The sequence below is a fragment of the Anser cygnoides genome, chromosome 1 (assembly GCF_040182565.1).
Source record: "Anser cygnoides isolate HZ-2024a breed goose chromosome 1, Taihu_goose_T2T_genome, whole genome shotgun sequence".
Taxonomy (NCBI): Eukaryota; Metazoa; Chordata; class Aves; order Anseriformes; family Anatidae; genus Anser; species Anser cygnoides.
In genome coordinates this window covers 112,993,845-113,014,539 of record NC_089873.1, presented here as the reverse complement: position 1 = coordinate 113,014,539, position 20,695 = coordinate 112,993,845, and the positions used below count along the sequence as shown (strand labels likewise).

At 36.6% G+C, this 20,695-nt stretch overlaps 1 protein-coding gene and 1 long non-coding RNA gene across 13 annotated transcripts in view; one reads left to right on the top strand and one right to left on the bottom strand.

The window, feature by feature from the left end:
* The window catches only part of SYNJ1 (synaptojanin 1), a 64,374-nt gene extending 43,847 nt beyond the window's left edge, over positions 1–20,527 (top strand). For 2 of the 12 annotated variants that reach the window (XM_066978157.1, XM_066978151.1), the window contains exons 23-32: positions 1,408–1,614; positions 2,065–2,193; positions 2,815–2,853; positions 8,383–8,430; positions 10,072–10,110; positions 10,205–10,275; positions 11,798–11,906; positions 12,707–12,927; positions 15,291–15,314; positions 17,419–17,604. In XM_066978157.1, coding sequence (XP_066834258.1) covers positions 1,408–1,614; positions 2,065–2,193; positions 2,815–2,853; positions 8,383–8,430; positions 10,072–10,110; positions 10,205–10,275; positions 11,798–11,906; positions 12,707–12,927; positions 15,291–15,311 — 884 coding nt within the window. In that variant the 3' untranslated portion in view covers positions 15,312–15,314; positions 17,419–17,604. Of the gene's footprint in view, positions 1–1,407; positions 1,615–2,064; positions 2,194–2,814; positions 2,854–8,382; positions 8,431–10,071; positions 10,111–10,204; positions 10,276–11,797; positions 11,907–12,706; positions 12,928–15,290; positions 15,315–17,418 lie in introns of all 12 variants that reach the window. The other 10 variants (XM_066978153.1, XM_066978121.1, XM_066978152.1 and 7 more) reach the window with 9 other exon arrangements.
* Positions 14,992–20,660, bottom strand: LOC136786476 (uncharacterized). The gene is made up of 3 exons (XR_010825232.1): positions 20,519–20,660; positions 17,396–17,578; positions 14,992–15,348 (listed from the first exon to the last, which is right to left on the bottom strand). It is a non-coding gene; the product is annotated as an uncharacterized lncRNA (long non-coding RNA).
* Positions 20,661–20,695: the final 35 nt, after the last annotated feature.

Here is a 20,695-nt window from a genome sequence, read left to right as displayed (position 1 = left end):
ATGTTTTGCCATAGCTAAAAGTCTGCTAAAGAGGATGTCTTCAAAAACCCTGATAGACTGAGATACTGTTCTAGACATAAGGTCAAGGGAAATTTTTTAATGTACGCAAGGTTTCTAGATAGTGTTATGCCTTCGTTTCATGGGATCTGAAGAAATATCATGAATCGATAACATCAATAGACATCTCCTGATGTATTGTACTGACTGTAGTTTACCAAAGAATTTTTAAATCACTGTGTGGGAGTAAGCCTATGTGTTTTATCACAGCAGTTGAATATGAATTTTGAGTAATGGAATTGGATTTATATGCAGCTTGTTTTATTTGTTCATTAGTGTCTCATTTCAAGAATATCTGGGGGAAGAAAGCAGGAGGGTTTGTAGGCAGACCTGCAAAGCTTAAGTCGTGCATATATTTTCGTTGTCTTTTTGTGTTTTGTTGTTTATTTGTGGGTAGTTTTTTTTTTAATCTTCTTAGTATTGCTCAAGTCCTGTGGCTTGGCCTCTGTGTTCAGAAAATAAATTTCTCCGAGAGGTCTGATTCATTCTATTTGCTATGTTACAATGTATTCTTCTTACATCCTTAGCAAGTAAAACATCTATTTTTCTAACAATAGCTTAAAAACAAATATAAACCAAAACAACAACAAATCTTCCACACCTTAACCGATGACACTTCTTCTGTGTATTCCGTTTTCTTTTGTATTTTATAGGGTGCTGGGTTTTTCTTCTGTTATTATTTTCTTGAACAGATGTACTTGCTAGATGTAGTCATTATGTCCATGTTGATTTCTATTGTTGTCTTAAGATTGAGTAGCTCATTTGCTCTGGATTTCTATCCAAGCTTCTTAGTAGCAAACATACTGCAAAAGTTTCAAGAAAAGAGGTGGCAGCTCTTCTTTTTTCTAGGATAACTGGAAAGAGTAGACTAAGTTTTTTTGAATGGGTATTTCATAAAGGAAGGTATGTTTTGATAAGGGTACAGGTATGGGAAACCTATATGAAATGTTACATTTGCTTTTCATTGTCACATGACACTTCATCTCTTTCTAATTCCTGTAGAAAGTAGAACTTTGAAGGTTCAGAGGCCTGTATTATTGGTTAAATTTTTATTAACAATCCCGTGGGAAACAGTATGATTCCCTTAAAATATGACCTCAAATCCTACAAGGGTCTGAAATCTTGTGCATTTGGAGTGTTTCAGCTGATTTGAATACATCTACATTCCTTGTATGTAAATTTATTATGTAAGAATCATACTTGGGTTATTGTGAAAATTCCTTGAATTTAAGGACTTTTTGCAGAAAATCCCATACCCAGAATCAGTTTGTAATTTTCCCACTTTTTAAAATAACTATAGCTCCCTTTATTTTACATGCTTTTTCTTTTTCGGGCGTGGTTGTTATCTAGGTGACATCGATGACTATAGTGCTGAAGTAGAAGAAATCCTTCCTCAGCATCTACAGCCAACGTCAAGCTCTGGTCTTGGAACCTCCCCAAGCTCTTCACCACGTTCCAGTCCCTGTCAGTCCCCTACACTGTCAGATGGACCTGCACTGCCAGTGAGACCAAGCCGAGCACCTACAAAAACTCCAGGACCACCCATTTCCACACACAGTGCGTATTACCTTGCTTGACTTCCTCTATTACTGTATGGCCTGGCAGTGGAATGGCCCACTGGCAGAATACTAGCTTATAGAGTATTTTTAATAGTGCTTTTAGATTAATAAAAGAAGGAATAAGTATTTTTGTCATTATGCGTTTTACACAGAACTTTACCAAGGCTGCCTTGGGTAAATCAACTCTCATTCTTTCATCAGCATATGCTTTTTAAGCATATGAGACAAAAATCGTGGTTTAGAAAATCAGCTTGTTTTCACCATTGGTTTAATCCTCATTCTCCTTCTCTGAAAAATCTCGATTCTACTTCTGCATCATCATGTTTCCAGCGTTGGGGACTGACCAGCCGAGCCTGTCTGTGAAAATAATTTGCTATTAGAAAAGCTTTACTGTGATTAGACTGTGCAAGTGGTTAATTTTTGCTTTGTTTTTTGTCATGTTCTCCAGGTGAAAGTCAGCTTGGTACCCAGCAGAAAGAGTCTTCTCAGACCTTGGAGCCTAAGCGTCCTCCACCACCTCGCCCTGTTGCTCCTCCCGCACGTCCTGCTCCGCCACAGAGGCCACCTCCACCATCAGGTAATGCGGTGACACGTATCAGGAGGTCAGGAACATTTTGTTTCAGCTCTGTGAGATAAGCTTTGAAGTCCCAGACCCAAACTGCATATTGTTGATTTGGGGTTCAATGCAATCTACCACAGTTTTTCACTAAAATGTTTAGTTGAAACCATTTAGTAGCAAAATTATGATGTTGAAATAACATCATTTTTCAGCACCATTTAAATATTATTTTCTTTGCCTAATGAATAAGTTTTATAATGTTTATAAACTTATTTTCACAGCTTAAAAATGTGGGCTTCCCACAGCAGTGTTTATCAACACTTTTGCTTTTGTATAGCATCTTCATTTTTTATATAAAAGATAAATAATCTTGTGCATTCATTGATTTCTATTCCTTTAGTTTTGACATTAGTATATGCGCATGTTATCATGTCTGAGTTTTTAATGTAGAGTTCATCTGGATCATCTGAAAATATAAACAATTGAGTGTTAAGAGAAACTGGATGTTCAGAAGCATATGGGCAGCATAGCAACTAACAAACTGACCCTTGTCATTTTTAACTTTCTCATTCTTTTTCTTCCCTCTTACTGTACTGATATTTTTCATTATTGCTGCATTCATTTCTTAAATACTGTAAGGCGGTAGGAGTCCTGCGCCTGCTAGAAAAGAAGTTGGAGGTAATGATTTTAATTGTTTTCGGATATGACTATGTAGCAAAAATTCTGTGGTGGTCTCTTGTGATGATACTTAATATAATGATGTCCAAATACAGAAATTATGTTGATATTTATGAATAAATATTTCTCCAGAAGTTGATACGCTATACATTAAGATTGTTCCAGGTTTTTATTACTTTGTCCTGGTCACGATATGCCCTATATTGTAACTAACTTTTCCATGAAAGCTATCTTGTTTTCAGTTGCGAAAAGCATAGACTTTTTTCCTAACTGTCCATGATATGGAGCACTGTGAAATGGATTGTGATTTTAGCTACTTGGAGTGATTATCCATTTATTCTTCACGTTGATACTACTGCTGAAGTCTGGCCTAATTTCCCCTGGATGATCACCAGTTAGCAAAAAGCTGCAAATCACTGAGCTGTGCGCTGACATCTAGATGGTTTATTTTCTATTTCCAAGTCTCTGAAATGTGCTCCGAAGCCCGTCCTAGAGATATGAAATATGCTTTATAGTTCTTGGAACTAGAATGTAATTTAGCAACACAAATTTAGTAAAGGAATTTATGCAGTTACTTTAAAGGCACTTGAGAGCTACAAGGCTTTACAAAATAACAAAATCCTTAAATAATTCTCCCCTAATTCTTTTTTTATTATTTATTTGATAATGCTGAGGGCCTTAAACTCTTTGGGCTAGCTTTATTTTTTTCTAACTTGATCTGGTTTTGCATGTTATAACAATTCACCCATTCTCAGAAGTGCTTCTTGAAACTAATTTTGTCCCTTTTTGTCACATGATTCACAGTTGAGCTGTCCTGCTTGGACTTATATCAGCCCATTAATACATAAGATGGAGTGAGTCTCGAATACTTTCTTAATGGCTTGTCAGACATTGGCACTCAGTAGAAACATTTATTTGAGAAAACAATTCTAAACTTTTCAGCAATCCCAGAAAAATATGTAATCTATTTTACAGAGTATATAAATGTAGCTTACTCTGATGTGGGGCCAGAGATGTGCATAGCTCTTAGGTACAATTGAGTGGAGGAGGTCATTATGCCAAAGGTGTGATACTTCAAATTAGTTAAAATGCTTAAGCTTTAGAATATAGTCAGTGTATAGATAATGCATGACGTGAGATTTATTATACTACTTCAGTCCTGTATAGTTTTCTGCACATTGACACAATCCTGTTTGCCTAGTTTCAGTCTCAATTGTATAAACACTAGCCTTTCTTTTTTGCTCTTTCCCAACATAGCTTTGAATAAAGAGAGATAACTTGCATAAAACTTGGTTTTTATGCAATTTTTTAAGTGTAGTATATTTTTCCATAATTCTGACCCAAAGCTCATCATACTTCATTTGCTTTTGCTTCATTTTCCACTTATGGAGTATATTTATAAGGCATAATGCTTTGCTTTTCAGCAGTACCTGAGCTCAGCTCTGAGCAAATTAGCACAAGACTCGAAGCAGTGTAAATGTCATAATGTCTGGGTAAATGACATCGTTTCTCTTATGTAGAATGCCAGCTCTTGTACTATGAAAGTACTATGAAAAATAACCCTGTGTACTGTGCATGAAACATTGGTTTTAGACTTCTGTAGTACAAGCAAAATGACAATGATCGTATCTTTGAAATGTACTACATTTTAAATGTTATTCCCTCTCCCCCAACCATGTGTTCTAATGTTTTATTCTGAGAGCTTCACTCCCTTCAGTGCCCATAGTATTTCTTCTCATGGCTCAATATTATTTCAATAAGTGAGTAAGATTTGGGCATCTAAGTGGTTTTTTTTTTTTTTAGAGATTGGTCGTATTTTACATTTAATCAATTCAGAATTCAAGGAATAATGGAAACAAGGCTATGTGCTAATTTTAGTGGTGTGCAAAATATTTTGCCTGCTAATGTATAAGATTTCCTTTGAGGATTTTATACACTCAGTTGATTATAGTTCAAAATTAAGATGTTATACTGCATCATAGAGTAAATTCTTACAGAATATTAAGAAATGATAAAGGCTATTGTCAATTACCCAAAGTTTTCTTTTTTTAAAAAAAAATTTGTTTTGCTTTTTTCCCTTTAACAATAGTATTCACATTTTTCCTGTTTCATGTAGGAAAGGCTGATAGTTGTTTTTATCATTGGTTTAAATTCTGAAAATGAGGTTAAGACTGAGAGAATGCACAGTATTTTCAGTATATGCAACAATTTGGGTAAAGTGTTAATTTTCACTGTGATTATCCTCTAGATAAATATTTTAAACCTAGAAAATGCAGTAGTAAAACTGATACTAAAAGAAATGCAAGGTTGCCAAGCTACGAAAATAAATGCACCCAAGCAGCAAGTACTTGTTAGTGTACGTTGATAGTTACATTGAAACTTAGATCAGAATTAAAGTTGAGTACATTAGAACATGGCAGTCATTTTGAAAAAGCTAATTTTTATTGTTTAAAAAGAAAAATATGGTGAAACAATTCTTCCTCTTGTGCTGAAGAATGAATATTCAGTAACGAAGGAAACAAAAGGCCTTAATGCTAAAACAGTTAATGCATTGTTCAAACATTAGGAAATGGCCTAGATTTCTCTCATATATACATATGCACACATATACATATAGAATCATAGAGTGGTTTGGGTTGGAAGGGACCTTAAAGACGATCCAGTTCCAACCCCCTGCCATGGGCAGAGACACCTCCCACCAGACCAGGCTGCCCAAAGCCCCATCCAGCCTGGCCTTGAGCACCTCCAGGGATGGGGCATCCACACCTCTGGGCAGCCTGGGCCAGTGTCTCACCACCCTCACCATGAGGAACTTCTTCTTTATATCTAATCTAAATCTTCCCTTTTTAGTTTAAAGCCATTACTCCTTGTCCTGTCAGTGCGCTCCCTGACAAAGAGTCCCTCCCCAGCTTTCCTATAGGCCCCCTTCGGGTACTGGCAGGCCCTGGAGCCTTCTCTTCTCCAGGCTGAACAACCCCAACTCCCTCAGCCTGTCTTCACAGGAGAGGTGCTCCAGCCCCTTGATCCATCCTTGGGGCCCTCCTCTGGACTCGTTCTAATATGTCAGTGTCCTTCTTGTGCTGGGGTCCTGGAACTGAATGCAGAGCTTCAGGTGGGGTCTCACAAGAGCAGAGCAGAGGGGACAATCACCTCCCTCACCCTGCTGGCCACGCTGCTTCTGATGCAGGCCAGGGTACGATTGGCTTTCTGGGCTGCAAACACAAGTTTCCAGCTCACAATGTTTTTCATCAACCAGCACCCTGAAGTCTTTCTCCTCTGGGCTGCTCTGAATCCGTTCTCTGCCCAGCCTGTATTTGTGCTTGGGACTGCCCTGATCCAGGCACAGGGCTTGTGTGCATATTATGTATGTATATACACGTGCACACACACAGACACTTAAATTCAAGAGAGGCTGGAGTTTACCTTCCATTAAGCTAATGTGTAAATGTAACCTTTGCAAAACATGCAGTTCTGTCTAAAAGATGTCAGGGCGTAAGTTACAGATTTGTTTCCATGTAAATCCAACCCCTTTCCTTAAAACATTATTGTAAAACAAGTATGTGGTGTCTGTGCCTGCAAAACTGTTTCAAACTGCAGTTAGAAATTTTAAGCTATATACAGACTATGGTGACAGTAAAAAATTATATCCAAAAATTTGTTTCAAGTTGAGGTGTACATTTTTTCCCTGTCCTTAACATGAAAAGCTTCTTACAATGCCAGTTGTGATAGCATTATCACAACATGATAACTTTGCTTTGTCACCATTGAAGAGCGTTATTAGTGAGTGAAATTTGGGGTATTTGACCTATATACCCTTTCTCACCCATATAACGAATATTTTAAAATTTTGCTAACCCTTTTAAAATCCTCATGCACAGAAGTCTTCTTTTGTATGGTGCATCAACATGAGAACATGTCTATGTGCTTATGGTCAAAGATACTCTCTCCATTCCCTTCCTTGAAAGGAGTTGACTTGATTAATCATCTTGCAGAAAACAGGATTTGCTTAAAAAAATCACCCTGAAAATATGTATTCAAAGTACGGGCTGAGGCGAGCTTTGGGAGGGGAAAGTGCAGAAGGTCTGTGAAATGAACAGGCTAGTTCCCTGCTCCTAGAGAGGTTTTACTGTGTCCATTTCCATGTAATGAGATGAACAGTTAGGTTCAGAAGGGCATCCTCTGAGAATGCTCTCTACCTCCTTTTTATTTCTCCAGTTAGCAGGTAGGCTTCTAACAGCCTGTGGGTTACTACTTTTTCTTCTTCCCCAGTGCTCCTCTGGGTTGCATGGGAGGAGGGCAGAGCTAATACCTGAAAATGACATGTTCTGAGAGTGCTCTCCTTCTGTGTCCCCTGCTTATGTTCTCTGTTCATCCCTCCTCAGTGCTGTTTCTCTCAGAACTTCACTGTCAGTGGAAATCTAAGGTTAATTGGCAGAGCCTGGAACTCACCCAGAATACATAACATATACCACTGTCGAACATCTTGAAACCAGATGTTCAGCAAAACCAGAGATTCGACATGTCACATACCAGGCTCTACTCTTCCCACTCTAACACCTCCACCCGTAACTGCCAAAACTCACAGCACTCTTTCCAGATCATAGAGAGCTCCTGAGCAGATACCCCACGTTGGCACATGATGAGAAAGCATGGGGCTGTGTCATTGCTAAGGCAAAAGTTGCTTTTAAGGTAGGCTTCTTAAACACTAGCTCCTTCCCGTCACCTATACTAAAGCCATTCCAGAGTTGCCAGATGTTACTGTTACTTACTCCTATACGCACGCCTTAAGGATTCCTCCTTGCATACCATCTGGTGTTATCTATGTACTGCCATGTTTTTACCATACAAGTTTATTGACCCTATATATGCTTGATCGTATTACAGAATCAAAATTATTCAGCATGATTATGCATGATTGAAAATCTTTCTCTCAGTCTGAACTGTAACATCTATTGCAGATATTCTCTGCACCAGTCGACACAGGTTTCCCAAGTAGAGTGCTGCTTTTAGATAACTTGATACAATTCTGTAGGATACAATGCATTATGTAAAATTAGAAACTTACTCCATAAACTTGCTTATTCAAATACACTCTTGTCAGAAACATACTATATAGTATTCTCCTGAATTACAGGAAGCAGACGTAATGTTGTAGGGTATAAATGATGTACATATATTTTCAAGTGCTGGAGTATAGGTACATGCTCTGACTTAGAAGAGTTTCAAGACTGACGTTTAATATCATTCTGAATTTACAAAAGTTTGTGGAGAGTGTATACTTAAGAAATTAAATGATCTTTCAGATGTAATGCAAAATGTTTCCAATCATGATCTTGTTGATCTATAATTCCTGTCGGTCTGTTTTCCCCATGCTGCTCCAAACAGTTATCTCCTACACGTACCTACAATCTAGCTAGGCCATTTTTAAGTTACGTAGACCTGTCTTGTGGCAGTGTCCTTTCTGTTTTTGCTTTCTCAATCTACTGCTTTTCTTATGCAATGTACAGCTTCTCTTCTTTCTCTGAAAAGGTCTTGGAGCTCCTCCCAGTCCTGGGGTAGCTAAGAGAGAAGTAGAAGGTAACATAACAATTCTTGTATTCTAGAAATAGATTTCTATGTTAATACCTGAGTGATATTGTCCTTGTGACACTGAAGGCAGTTTCATTAAGGAATTTATTGTATAGGATCTTTTTTTATTATTTAACATAGTTTTCAGAAAGGCAAGGTGCTTTCTGATGGTGTGAATTATTATAGAAGGCATTCTTCATTTACAAAAAATGATGTGGAGACATAGACTGGAGTAATCAAGAAGAATACTTTCAAGGCTGACTCTCAGAGGAAGATGTAACTGATTGCTAGAGTAAATGCTATACCTGTAGCTAAATCAGGAATCTAGATAGCCTAATTTTTCATAAAGAGCTACATACTCATATGTTCTGAGGGGATAAATTTATATTCAAATAATTTACCCTATAATTTAATATTTTATCTCTTTTTAAAGAGCATAAAGTATGTATTTTGATTCTAATGCCTAAATGCATGTGACATATATTTATGGGAAGCATCTTTCTTGCATTATTCTAGTTGGACTACGTATGTATTGGTTCTGAATGGGTCCTGTTTTAGCTTTGCCAGGAGAGTTTTGTTTTTCTTCCCTTTGCAGCAAAAATAGCTATGGCAATGAAAGTCCAAATCTAGTCACAATCAGAATGCAGTCCTGTATGCTATAATTCATTTTGGCTATGTTGCTGGTTCCTTTTGCTGTATTGGCAAAATCTCTGTGTATAGCATAGTTCAGGTTGGAGGGGACCTCTAGTGGTCATCTAGTCCAATTCCCTGCTCAAAGTAGGTAGGGTAAACTAGAGCCAGGTTCTTCTGGGTGCCAGTTGCATCTACTGAGAACTGGACCCAGAAATCCATTCTAACTGGTTCTAAGAAAGCAGCATTGTCTCCCAACTGGAAGCTGATTTGATAAACTAAGTGTCTTATGTACCACAGAGTATTCCTTCCAGTTACTGTAACTGACATGGTGATTTTACCTTCCTGGGAAATAGGCAACAGAAACACAAGCCAGAATCCTAAACCTCTTTGCCTGTTAGAAATTGTGCATTTGCCTGAGGTAAAGGTAACTTTTTCATATCTTGCACTTCACAACTTGAATGTCGCATACAAAGTTGTCATGAGCATCAGCATGTAAATGTTGAGGTTGGTGCTGTAATATATTTATCCCATAAACAAAGAGAATAAGTTCAGGAACTTGGTGTAGAACCTGTAGATTGCTGAGTCATGTATAATTATGGATGTACTCTTCTGATCGCATGATTTGTTGAATCAGCATGTTACATAAGTTCTCTTTGTTTTAAAGACTGCTGTTAAAACATCTACAGAATATACGACAAAGGAAACAACTTTCTCTAGCAAGGTTCAGAACACAGGGTACCTGTGCAAGTGGGCATCTTTAGCTTGCAACAAATAGGAGGTGATTTGACTTAAATTATAATTAGAAGGGTTGAATTACTTCTCATGTGCTGTGGGGTAAGAGTACTAGTGTAACAGTTTAGCTGATGAATAGACTCTAATCTGTAACAACTTGAAAAATAAAAAATTCACTAATGTCTCTTACTCCCATTTCCATTAGTGATAATGTACCATTACTGTATAATACCTGTTTATAACTTATCTAACAAAGATAATCTATTTTTTTTCCATGCTTCAAAGCACAAAAAAGTCCTGGAACACAAAGAAAAGATAACTTAGGTAATACAGTCACATGCTTTGTACTAATTATAATACAGAAATAAGTTGAATTTGAAACATATTCTAAGTAAGCAATCTCTAATATCTGTTTCAGTTCGTAGCCAGCCTCCACCTTCAACTGGATTTTCAAGTGCAGGAGCTGCTGGATATGCTGCTACTCGACCGGTAGGCATTCTATCTTAAAATAATTTTCCTTCTAAATTTCTACAGTTTATTATGCTGGTGTGTTTTTTTAAGTTATAACAGATGTAAGGTCTGAGGAAGATCTCGTAAGATATGCTTTCAAGCCTTAGCTTGACCCTCTTTTGGATTTTCAAGCTGACGCGACATTGTTTCTTTCTCTCAGGTTGTTTTTTGGGTAGCATTTCCTTTCACAGCTTTCAGGACCAGGGACAGTAACCACCATGTGCTCTGCTTCCCCCAAAGTGGTCCTGGGGAATATTTTAGGCTTTGTTTCTGTTGGTTGGTTTGGTTTTGATGTATAATCTTCAGTTTGCATTTTGGAATGTAATCCGACAGTCCTTCTGCCTACTTTCTAAGTATACATAGAAAGCCCAGTGACATGCATCTTGGCAATGAAAGGGAAGTCAGATATTTCAGAGGTTATGTGGTTTAAAACATGAGATAGTTGTTAAATGGATTCAGCCAAGCATAATGAATCAGATATTATACAAAGCCTTTCAAGTACTGTGCGTACATCTAATGAAAGTACCAACAAGGATGATGTTTGCAAATTTTAAAATCATATTTACATAGAGAATTGTCTGATGAGATTTGCTCTGAAAACCATTTCAAGAACACGCATTGTTATCCACTTTTTGTGGGAATATACCATGTGCACAATTCTAGAGGAAACAAATCTTAAGTTATTTTGTCTCATGATAATTTTTTTTCTGATATCTAGTGGGTTTTATTGTAACACTTTACATTCAGATTTCAAGTGTTCGTAATTCATTCAGTGTCAATTATAATCTGCATTAGTTTCTGATTTCTCTTTAAATACTGATGAAGGTCCTTTTGTTTTAAGAGAGCAATTCAATTCCCAGCATATAAGCCCATATTCCAAAAAGTTTGGGAAGACTCCAGCCTTGAGTTGATGCAGAATGTACGTTTCAGTAATCCTGTTTGCTGGGGAGCAGAAGTACCTTCTTTACAATTAGCAAACAGTTTCGGATTAAAGATCTAACCATAGTCTCTTATGCACCTTTACATACTTTTGGTATATAAAATTGGCTGTAGCTTCTGTTTGCAAATGGCAGGCTGCCAATTATAGCCTAGAAAGTAGACAGTATCTATGGTCTGCGTTGACAGTGGGTTATCAGTATATACTTATTAGGTCCCAAAATAAAATGCTTTTGTTTTGTTGCTAAAAACATTTTACAGACTTAAATAAAGTTGAGTTACTAATTCTGGCAAAATAGTAAATATTGTAAATGTTGTTGCACTGGTAAATGTTGTGTAAAGAGGAAGATTGTTGTAAAAATCCTTTGCTTTGACTTGAGCACTCATAGTATTTTGAGAATATATTCTTTGCTTGTATATATGCATAAAAAATTTGCTCTACAACTATTATCACAGAAGTTAATTTTCACAGAGTCATTATATTATCCTGAGTCAATTAGCAGTAAATGACTACAAATCTGAAATAGAATTTAAAATAATTTCTTTCTACCCATTATCATGTCAGACTGTTCCACCTCGAGCTGGAGTTATTAGTGTACCACAAAGCCATGTCCGTCCCGCTGGTGGAAGACCAGCACCTGAACCTCAAACCAAACCAGCTGAACCACCAAGGGGTAAGTTTTATTTCTTCTGTAGTACGTTTATATATGTATTTATATATATATATATATACATTTATACACACACACATATATATGTTTAAAAAGCTAAATCTAAGTGTCACTATTGTGGTACTGTCTCTGGTTCAAATGCATTGCTATTAACAGCATATGTCTTCATTTTTCACTACAAATGAAGATTCTCAGGCATAATAACATCCGACAGCTTCTGTTAGTGCTGATGGTCAACCACTACTGTAAACCCTTGCAGATAATAGGCAGCAGTCAGAGGAAATGTAGGCCCACAGATTTCATTCCATTAAGAGAAACTCTTTTATCAGATTGCTGTGTTCTGGTCTAGGCTTATCAGTCTCTTCCATTAGATGTGTTGATCACTGGATCATTCTCTGCAGTGATTGCTCCATAATCGTATTATTTGGAATAGGATTTATATTTGACTCTAAAAAGCCACTTCCTAAATTGAAATATAAAATTTTTTTCCCTATGTATTAACATCAAAATATTAATTTTATAATGATGATATCCAAAAGTATATTTAAATTCAACTGAAGTATGTTTAAGAATGGTGTGGTTTCTGGCTCTGTTTTCTATCTATAGTAATATTGTAATATTTTTTTTACTGGAGATATGCTGGGCTCTTGATGACTTCCAGTCTATTTGCCATGAACGCTTGCTCTTGCAGCTCTTCTGCAGTTCTCCCTGGTGCTTCCACATCCCTGCATTCTCATTCATGCCATTCTTAAGATTTCTAAAATAATTCTTAACAGTGAACAATGCTGCAAATCTACTTGCAGGCTCACCGTTGCTTCCTGAACCACTCAAGCCTCAGGCTGCTCCTGCCCAGCCCGTCCCTCAGCCACCGCCTGTGCTAAGGATGCAGGAGCCGCTGATACCAGTGGCATCACACCCGTCTCAGACAAGTGCCCCACAAAGTCTGGAACCACCCCCACAACCGCCTCCTCGTAGCCGATCATCTCACAGTTTGCCTTCTGAATCTGCTCCTTCACAGCAGCAAGTAAGTTTGAAACAAAACATAGCCAAAAAAAAAAAAAAAAAAACAACCTAGTATATATGTCTTTCATTATGTATATTAACACAGCTTGTGCTGCATGTTGTAAATTTGTGAGAAACTCCCAAAGCAAACAAGCAAACAAAAATAAAGGTCAAAAGATCGGATCCAAAGATCATCAAGTTCTGATTGGATATTCTTAACTGATTTTGTATTGTCTGTGAATAACTAATATCTTGCATACTAAACATTTAACTTAAGATTTCTTATGACAGACATATGAACAACGTTTTCTTACAATTATGTTGTCATTTAGCAGTTGTATATGGAAAAATACACAATCTAAAATGTAAGTTTATAAGGACACATGCATAATGCTGTTTCCTGTTTATTAAAGTGTGAGCTTTATTGATCTCATGATATGGTGCGTTATGTAGATGATAATTCATTGCAGGATGAGGATATTGATAGATAATAGAAATACACTTATCTTCCCCGTTCCCCGTTCTCAATTAAAATACCAAAATAATTTGAAATTTCAGTACAGTAACTTTGGTATTGTGTTCTGTAGGACCATTGAGAGTGTTACTTTCAAAAACCAAACCCTTTTTCTAAGAAAAGTCATGGTTTCTTACCGCTTTAAAAATAAAATTAAAAAATGCAGAAGTAGGTTTTCCAGTGCTGATTACATACGCATAAGGCTAAACTTCTTCACTAGAGGCCAGTGGTGTTAATCTCTACAGTCCCAGGTGCTAGCCCATATTATTCACTACGTGAATAAAGATGCATATTCCTTGAAGTGGATAGATTTGTGCTTTCTTAATTCCAAGAGTGAACTTGTTGTTTTCTCTGGTGGTGTGTTGTTGTTATTGTTGTTTGTTTTTTAACATACTCAGCTGTGGACATTGATGACTATGTAAGCTTTATTTACACCAGTATCTTAGATTTTACCTTATCTCTATATCTGAAGTCCACTTTCAAAAAGCTGGTAGGTAATATCTCTTTTGTACAACAGTGAAGCAGCCTCAGTGAGTTGATGATTTTGAAGTCTAATGGGAAATTTTTTAATACTCTTTTTTTTTTCTGCTAAACCTCTCTCTTTGCCTGTTAACTTTTTTCATTTTGGAAACTTCAACCAAAAAAAAAAAAAAGGAGGATATTGTTGAATATACAGTTAGAAAATCAAGACTTTAGAGTTTGTTAGAAAGTATAAAGTTTTGCCAATAGAAAATATATATCTAGGCAGAAGGTACTTAAGAACGTGCCAATTTTCTGAATAGAAATGGATTGCATTTTGTTGCTTTTGAAAGCCCTCACACCTTCTAAATGTAGTTCTACCACTGATGGCTTTGTGAAAGCAAGCTGTTCTTTCAAAATTATTATGAAAATTATATTTATCTGTGTGTATACACAGCAAGCAAAAGTATGCTCAGAAACACTATAAACGGGTTTTTGAGCTGGCTAATGCTGTGGCTATACTGTTTTGTTACAGTGAAAGCAGATAGTTTAAAACTAGTTCAAGTAGCTGTAATTTTCTCTGCAATCACGTTTCTTTGATTAACACTGGCTGTGCAATCATAAGGAGGGCCCACCTTGCGTTTCATTTACTGTCTCCAGCTTATTTTTAAAAATTTTCTCTTTCCCATTTTTTAAGAGTTTAGTTAAATGATGTTTCTTTCATTTCTTGATTCCTTTTCTCAGAAAACTTCATATTTACAAATGGTAATTTAAACACAAAGGCTTTTGAGAGGTAGTGCGATTCCAATCCCATCCTTTGATTCAAAGCTTGACTGTGATATTTAAGAACATAAGTTTCTCTTTATAAAAATAATTGCTTGTATACAGAGTGAATATTTGGGACTTCATAGATTACCACACAACATATTAAAAAGGCAAAGTAGTTGTTATAAATAGAATTTATTTATTGCAAATTAAAGAATTTTTGGCTTTTGATAGAATGGAAAGTCGTTATAATTTTTCAGGTTAAACTATTATTATAGATGGGTGAGATCGTATCAACACAGTTCCCAGAAGGAATATTAAGGGATAGTTAGACCACCCATAGGCAAATACTTACAAACAGTTTTCACAAACAAGCACAAGTTGGATGCACAATGAATATAACACTAGAACTGGCTTGAGCTGTTTTTTTTGACTCTTAACGATAAAGTTTATAAATTTTACAACAAAATACAACAGGAATTTAAAACTTATTATAGTGCTGTGTAATAAATATTTTTATTTCATGTTTGTATCTCCTAAAATGCTTTTTTTTGTTAAAAACAAAGTATTTTTAACGTAAGGTTGGTTTGTTACTTGGATTTTCTTCCTAATTTTCTTTCCTTTGATGTCTGTTTCTCTTTCACAAGCAGGAGCAACCATCAGGGTAACAGGTATCTATTTACCGATCTTGTATGTGGTCTCCATCTATTCAAGCAGAAAAGATGTATGAATCTTGTTTTCATACATCTACAGTCTCATCCACATTAAAATCACCTGCCCATGTTAATGGATTGATTGTCATACCATAGTTTGCTATTCCCTTTCATAATGCAATAAAAATTGATAGCGTTAACTGTATTTACTAGTGCCATAGCAAATATTTTGCTTTACCATCGTTTATGGAACAATAAGAAACCTTATGTATGTTGTTTAGTCACCACAGAGTCTGCTGGTCTCAATCTGCTTGGAAAAAACAAGTAGGTGTTGGACTTAGCATTTCTCTTTAATACAAATGAATCCTGATGCAATTGCAGTCTTGATGTTTTTTTCAAAATAAAACACATTTTACATTTCTCAAAGAGCAGAGAACCATTACCCAAAGTAATATACACTGTTTGTTACAATTAAAAAGTCATCATATTTTGGACAATTTAAAAGCACTTGTTTCCAGAATTATTCAGACCAAATTTTGCTTACAATAAAGAGCAATTGGGATTCATAGTTTCTTTGGGATTTTGTACTTTTTGATTACTTGGTTAATAAGCATAGGACTTAATCAACTTGTGCCAAGCTGCATTTGTTTTACGTTCAGTCTACAGTTCAAATATTTACATTTCTCCCCTCAGTTCCTTGATATCTTTGTTTTAATAGTATTTCTGAAGTGTTTCTGAAACACTTACTATATACTTAGAAGATGAACTATTCTATTTATGGTTTGGTAATGATAGGCTTCATCTATTTTAGAAACCCTGACTTAGGAGTATCAGGGTGCCTGTAACTAGCATTGTTCTGATAAAAACACCAGAGCAAATGCAGTGTCGTCAGAGTACTTTGTTTCTCCTGTCAACCAATTAAAGATGCAACTGCAATTTAAACAATAAAATAAAAATGCTGTGGTGGATATATTGGAAAAAACTTATAATATTTTTATTCGTCCTGAGAGTCTCTAAAGTATGCTATTTTCGAATAGCTCCTTGGTAAGTGGATGTGTGGAGACATGCTTCAGACTATGGAGAATAAATGCAATAAAAACAACAAGACTGAGGTTAGGCTATTATAATATTGTACTTTAGTTGATAATTTTAGCTAGCATCCTACTTCAACAAAACATTTGTTAGCAATTTTCATGCTAAAGGTATAAATGTTTGGGTATTTTAAAACAATGCGTTAAAATGACAAAGTTGTTTGTGAAATTTGAATTCTCAGAAACTTAATTGCTTTGCTTTTGCTTAGTAAGGTGGAACTCCAAACTTTGTTCTGTCAGTGTCATGACTTGAACAAACTGTAGATAATATTCTACCTTTTCTGGACAGTTGTAACAAGGTATAAAAGTTACATTGTTGTTTGAAGAAATTTATAAAACCAGGAATATTTTGGTTTTAAGAAGTTGCATGGACAAAACTGGCTTTTCCATTTAGTCTTATTCTAAATGATGGTAACTTGCCTTTCTAAAATAGTAATGTGTTTTAAAAGAAAGTCCTTCCTCCTCCCTACAAAGCTGTTGATTTTAGCTTCACACATCAAGAAACACCAGAGAAGCCTACAGAAATGCCTAATGTGCATATACTAATAACACTAATTTTCCCTTTCATTGTGATGCGCAAATATTGCTTGTAACATCAGTGTTAGAACCTTTCCAACAGTGAGACCTAGAGCTTTTCATTTCACGTCTGTGCTGCGTTATCACTTGTTTAGAATATAGCGTAATTGCCCAAGCTTCTCAAAGATTTTCTGATACAATGCCTTTTGTGTTTTCGTGCTTTTGGCCAGGATTCTGAGCTGCATGAACTGATGGCATGGGCTGGGGGGACGAGAGGGGACTTGTGTTTAACAGCCAGTAAGCTTTACTTCAGAGAAGGGGCTGAGAGTTAGTGGCTTCCAGAAAAGAAGCAACTTGCATGATGGACTTGTAAAAATAACTGTAACCAAATTGTATTGAAGTTTTCATTTAATACCGAGAGCTTCTTTTGTTCTCATAGAACTGAGAAATGGGGAGTTAGTAATATTAAAAACAGACAGCCACGTGACTTACTAAGCACTTTGTTTTCTTTCCAGATTAAAACAAATGGAACCTATGGCACTCAACTCGAAACACAGTTAAATAGTGACCCTTTTGAAGATCTGTCATTTAAGCTGCTTGTATCAAAGATGCAGACATCTGTTCGAACATCAACCGTTCCAACTTCAAACCAAAAGGAGTTGATGCAGTTACCTTCTGCAACACAAAGAAATTATGATATTTTGAATACTGTAAATTGCATGCCAGCAATGCCTCCTACTCCAACCTTTAACGCATCCCAGGAACATATGCGCAGCTCTCCAAATCCATTTGTTACTGGACTGAACTGCACAAATCCATTCACTGAAAGAACCGTTAATGCTGGAAACCCATTTAGAACAGAAACCCAAGAATCTGAATTAACTTCACATTTACTGGAAGGACGTGCTGCTTTCAATCCTTTCCCTTCCCTAAATCCCCCCAGTCGTAATACGAGCAAGCCTGTATTTTCTGTTGATGCATCTGAAAACAGTTTTTGCTTGCGAAGTAACTCTCTCATGGTAAAAAATGTACAGCCAAAAGGATGGGTAACGTTTGAGGAGGAGGAGAATTTCAGTGTAAAGCTAAAGCCATCTAAAAGTGTTCCAGATTTTAAGCGAATCGGTTCCAGGAAGTCAGCTGGATCTCCAGATTTGCTGGGCACTGAACAAAATACTTTTATTGGTTCAGACTTTAACTTTGATATTGACTGGAATAAAAGTTCTACTGATTGCTTCTATACAATGCCAGCAAGAAGACCACCTGCACCTCCTATACCATCAAGAATAACCAGCAACAGATCCCCTGCAGATCCTTTCACTTCTTCTTCGGCACCTAAGGTGTCACCAACGCAAGATTTTACAGAAAGATAGGTGTTCAAAAATATAAGAGGATATATTTGTTGCTAGATTTATCCAGTAGAATAATTGGGCATTTGAGATTATTCTGTGTGCAATAATTAATTGTCAAATGCACTGAAACTTTACTCATAAGCAGCCACTATTATTTGTGTATAAATTTTGAATATGTATATATGGTAGAGCACAAAAAATTGTCTGAAACTTATTAAAATCCCAATGTAATAGTATTTGAATAGACAGAAAAAGAAGGATGAGCTACTAATCTCAATAAAATATACCAACCTTGGAAATAGTTTTTGCTTAGGGAGCTCTCATTTCTGTTCCCCTTTGTGGAATTTCAAAAGAGGCTCCCTGCTGGTAGCCTTCCCACTCCCTTTTTACTGTTTTGTTAATTGATATTTATAAGTATTTACCAAAGAGCTGCCAAAGTTTATTGAGATTTGAATGTTGACAAGTATTGTTTAGAAGTTGTTTAATTTATAACAGAGGCTATGGAGATTTGTAAGGCTTATATTTGAATTTGAGGCACAACAGAAATAGTTTAATTTCAAAATACAAACAATGTTTTGTGTATTAATATATTCACTACTTCAATTTTCTGTGTCAGTACATTTCAGCTGTTAAATATTATTGTCACATATATTGACTAGCATTAGTTCAGAGTAATCGTTCCATATCATCCACTTATTCGTACTATTTTAAATATACTTTTTTACCCCCCACAAATTGGAAACAATTGACATAAGTTTTCCCTCAACCTCTGGAAAAAAATCCCCTTGAATCTTGATATATATATATAAAGCAGTCTTTTACCAGTTACAGACAACATATTACCATTAGCTTGTCCCACCGTCTTCTTTCACATGTTGGAAGGGCTTTCTTGTCCTATAGAAGGCCCCGGGTGAAAGAATCAGCGGTCATAGTACAACATGAGAGGAGAAAGTCACCTTACATGTTTGGGCTGTCCTCCCACCATCCTTCCTGTCTACTGTACTTACTGCTGCATTTGTCAAAAATCTCGCCTTCAAAGAAAAGAGAACAGCAGTTCTCTGAGATGAATGTTATCATTCAGTTGCTTTTGCAGTTATACTAAATACGTGACCCTTTGTTCCCCAGAGACGGTGACCATCCTGTGTGTGGTGCTGCTTTGAGGCTAGCAAAGGCTAAGTTGCAGTTTTACATATTATTCTATAAAAATACAACTCTGTGCTTTTATGTTTTCTAAAGCTCACACGAAATTACATAAAATGTAGTATTTTATTATCTTGAGGAAATTTAAAACTACTGATTTCCTTACAATTTGCAGTGTCCTGGGACATAACTTCCACATGCAGATGTGTGCTTTCACCAAAAGCTGAACGTGTCACGATGTTGTCATCTCTTGGGGGACTGCAACTGCCTGCCTATGCTCATTGGCTTACTTGCAAACAAACTGTACTGGTTCTGCAGAACCACTGACTGAAACTCAACATACTGGCGTTATAGTAGTAAAATTCAGAACGACAGTACTTTTTCAAAATTCTCAAACGCTATCAAAACATTATTTATAAAATAATCCACTCTTCCTTTCACACTGGTTGGCCATGAGCTGCAGCTGGGTAGAGAAGTGACTATCGTGAGTTTTATATTGTGCTTTTTTCTGTTCGGCTCATTAAACAGTACTTGCACATTTTAAACAGCCGTGGTACTCTAATCTTTGTGCTTCAGTATGTGGATTACCTTGTTTTACACTGTTGCTATAAACATCTGTGTGATCGGTGTTTTGGTATATTCTTACATTAGCAAAACAACTTTGGGGGGAAACTTTTTCCTAGTGGGAGTTACGTGATAAATATGTTCTTTGTTGAATATTCAATTACAGTGATTAAAAACTAAAACGTACCTGGTATACAGCACCTCTGCACTATACAGGATTACGGAGACTGACAGCAACATACTGCAGAGATCACAAGAACTGCTCCAAAACTAGAGCGTGTGTGTAAATATAGCTAACCACCGTAACGTGTATTAACGAAACGAATTACTAGCAGAAGATGTGAGACAACTAAGGATTCAGCATAGAGATGCTCAACACCTTCTCATGACTCCTGTGTTCCCTGTGGTAAATTGCTCTGTTAAATGTAACAGTTTTCTTGCTTGTGACACACGATATTTATGGCTGTATACTTTACAGAACCGCAGTATTGAAACTCAGTGGCGTACACCATGCCGTATATACCCTGTGGAAGGCGGTGTTGCATTAACGAAATAAACATACCTGCCCGTACCAACTTTCCCTTCTCTCTCTTTGTAACATAGCCACTTACAGGTGCAGCCCCTGCCCTGAAGCCGGGATCGCCCTCGCCCTCCTTGGGCGGGCGGCGGGGACCAGGCTGAGGGGAAACGCGGCTGAGGAGGCGCCTCGGGGGCGGCGCCATTTTGTCTCCCCCCGCCC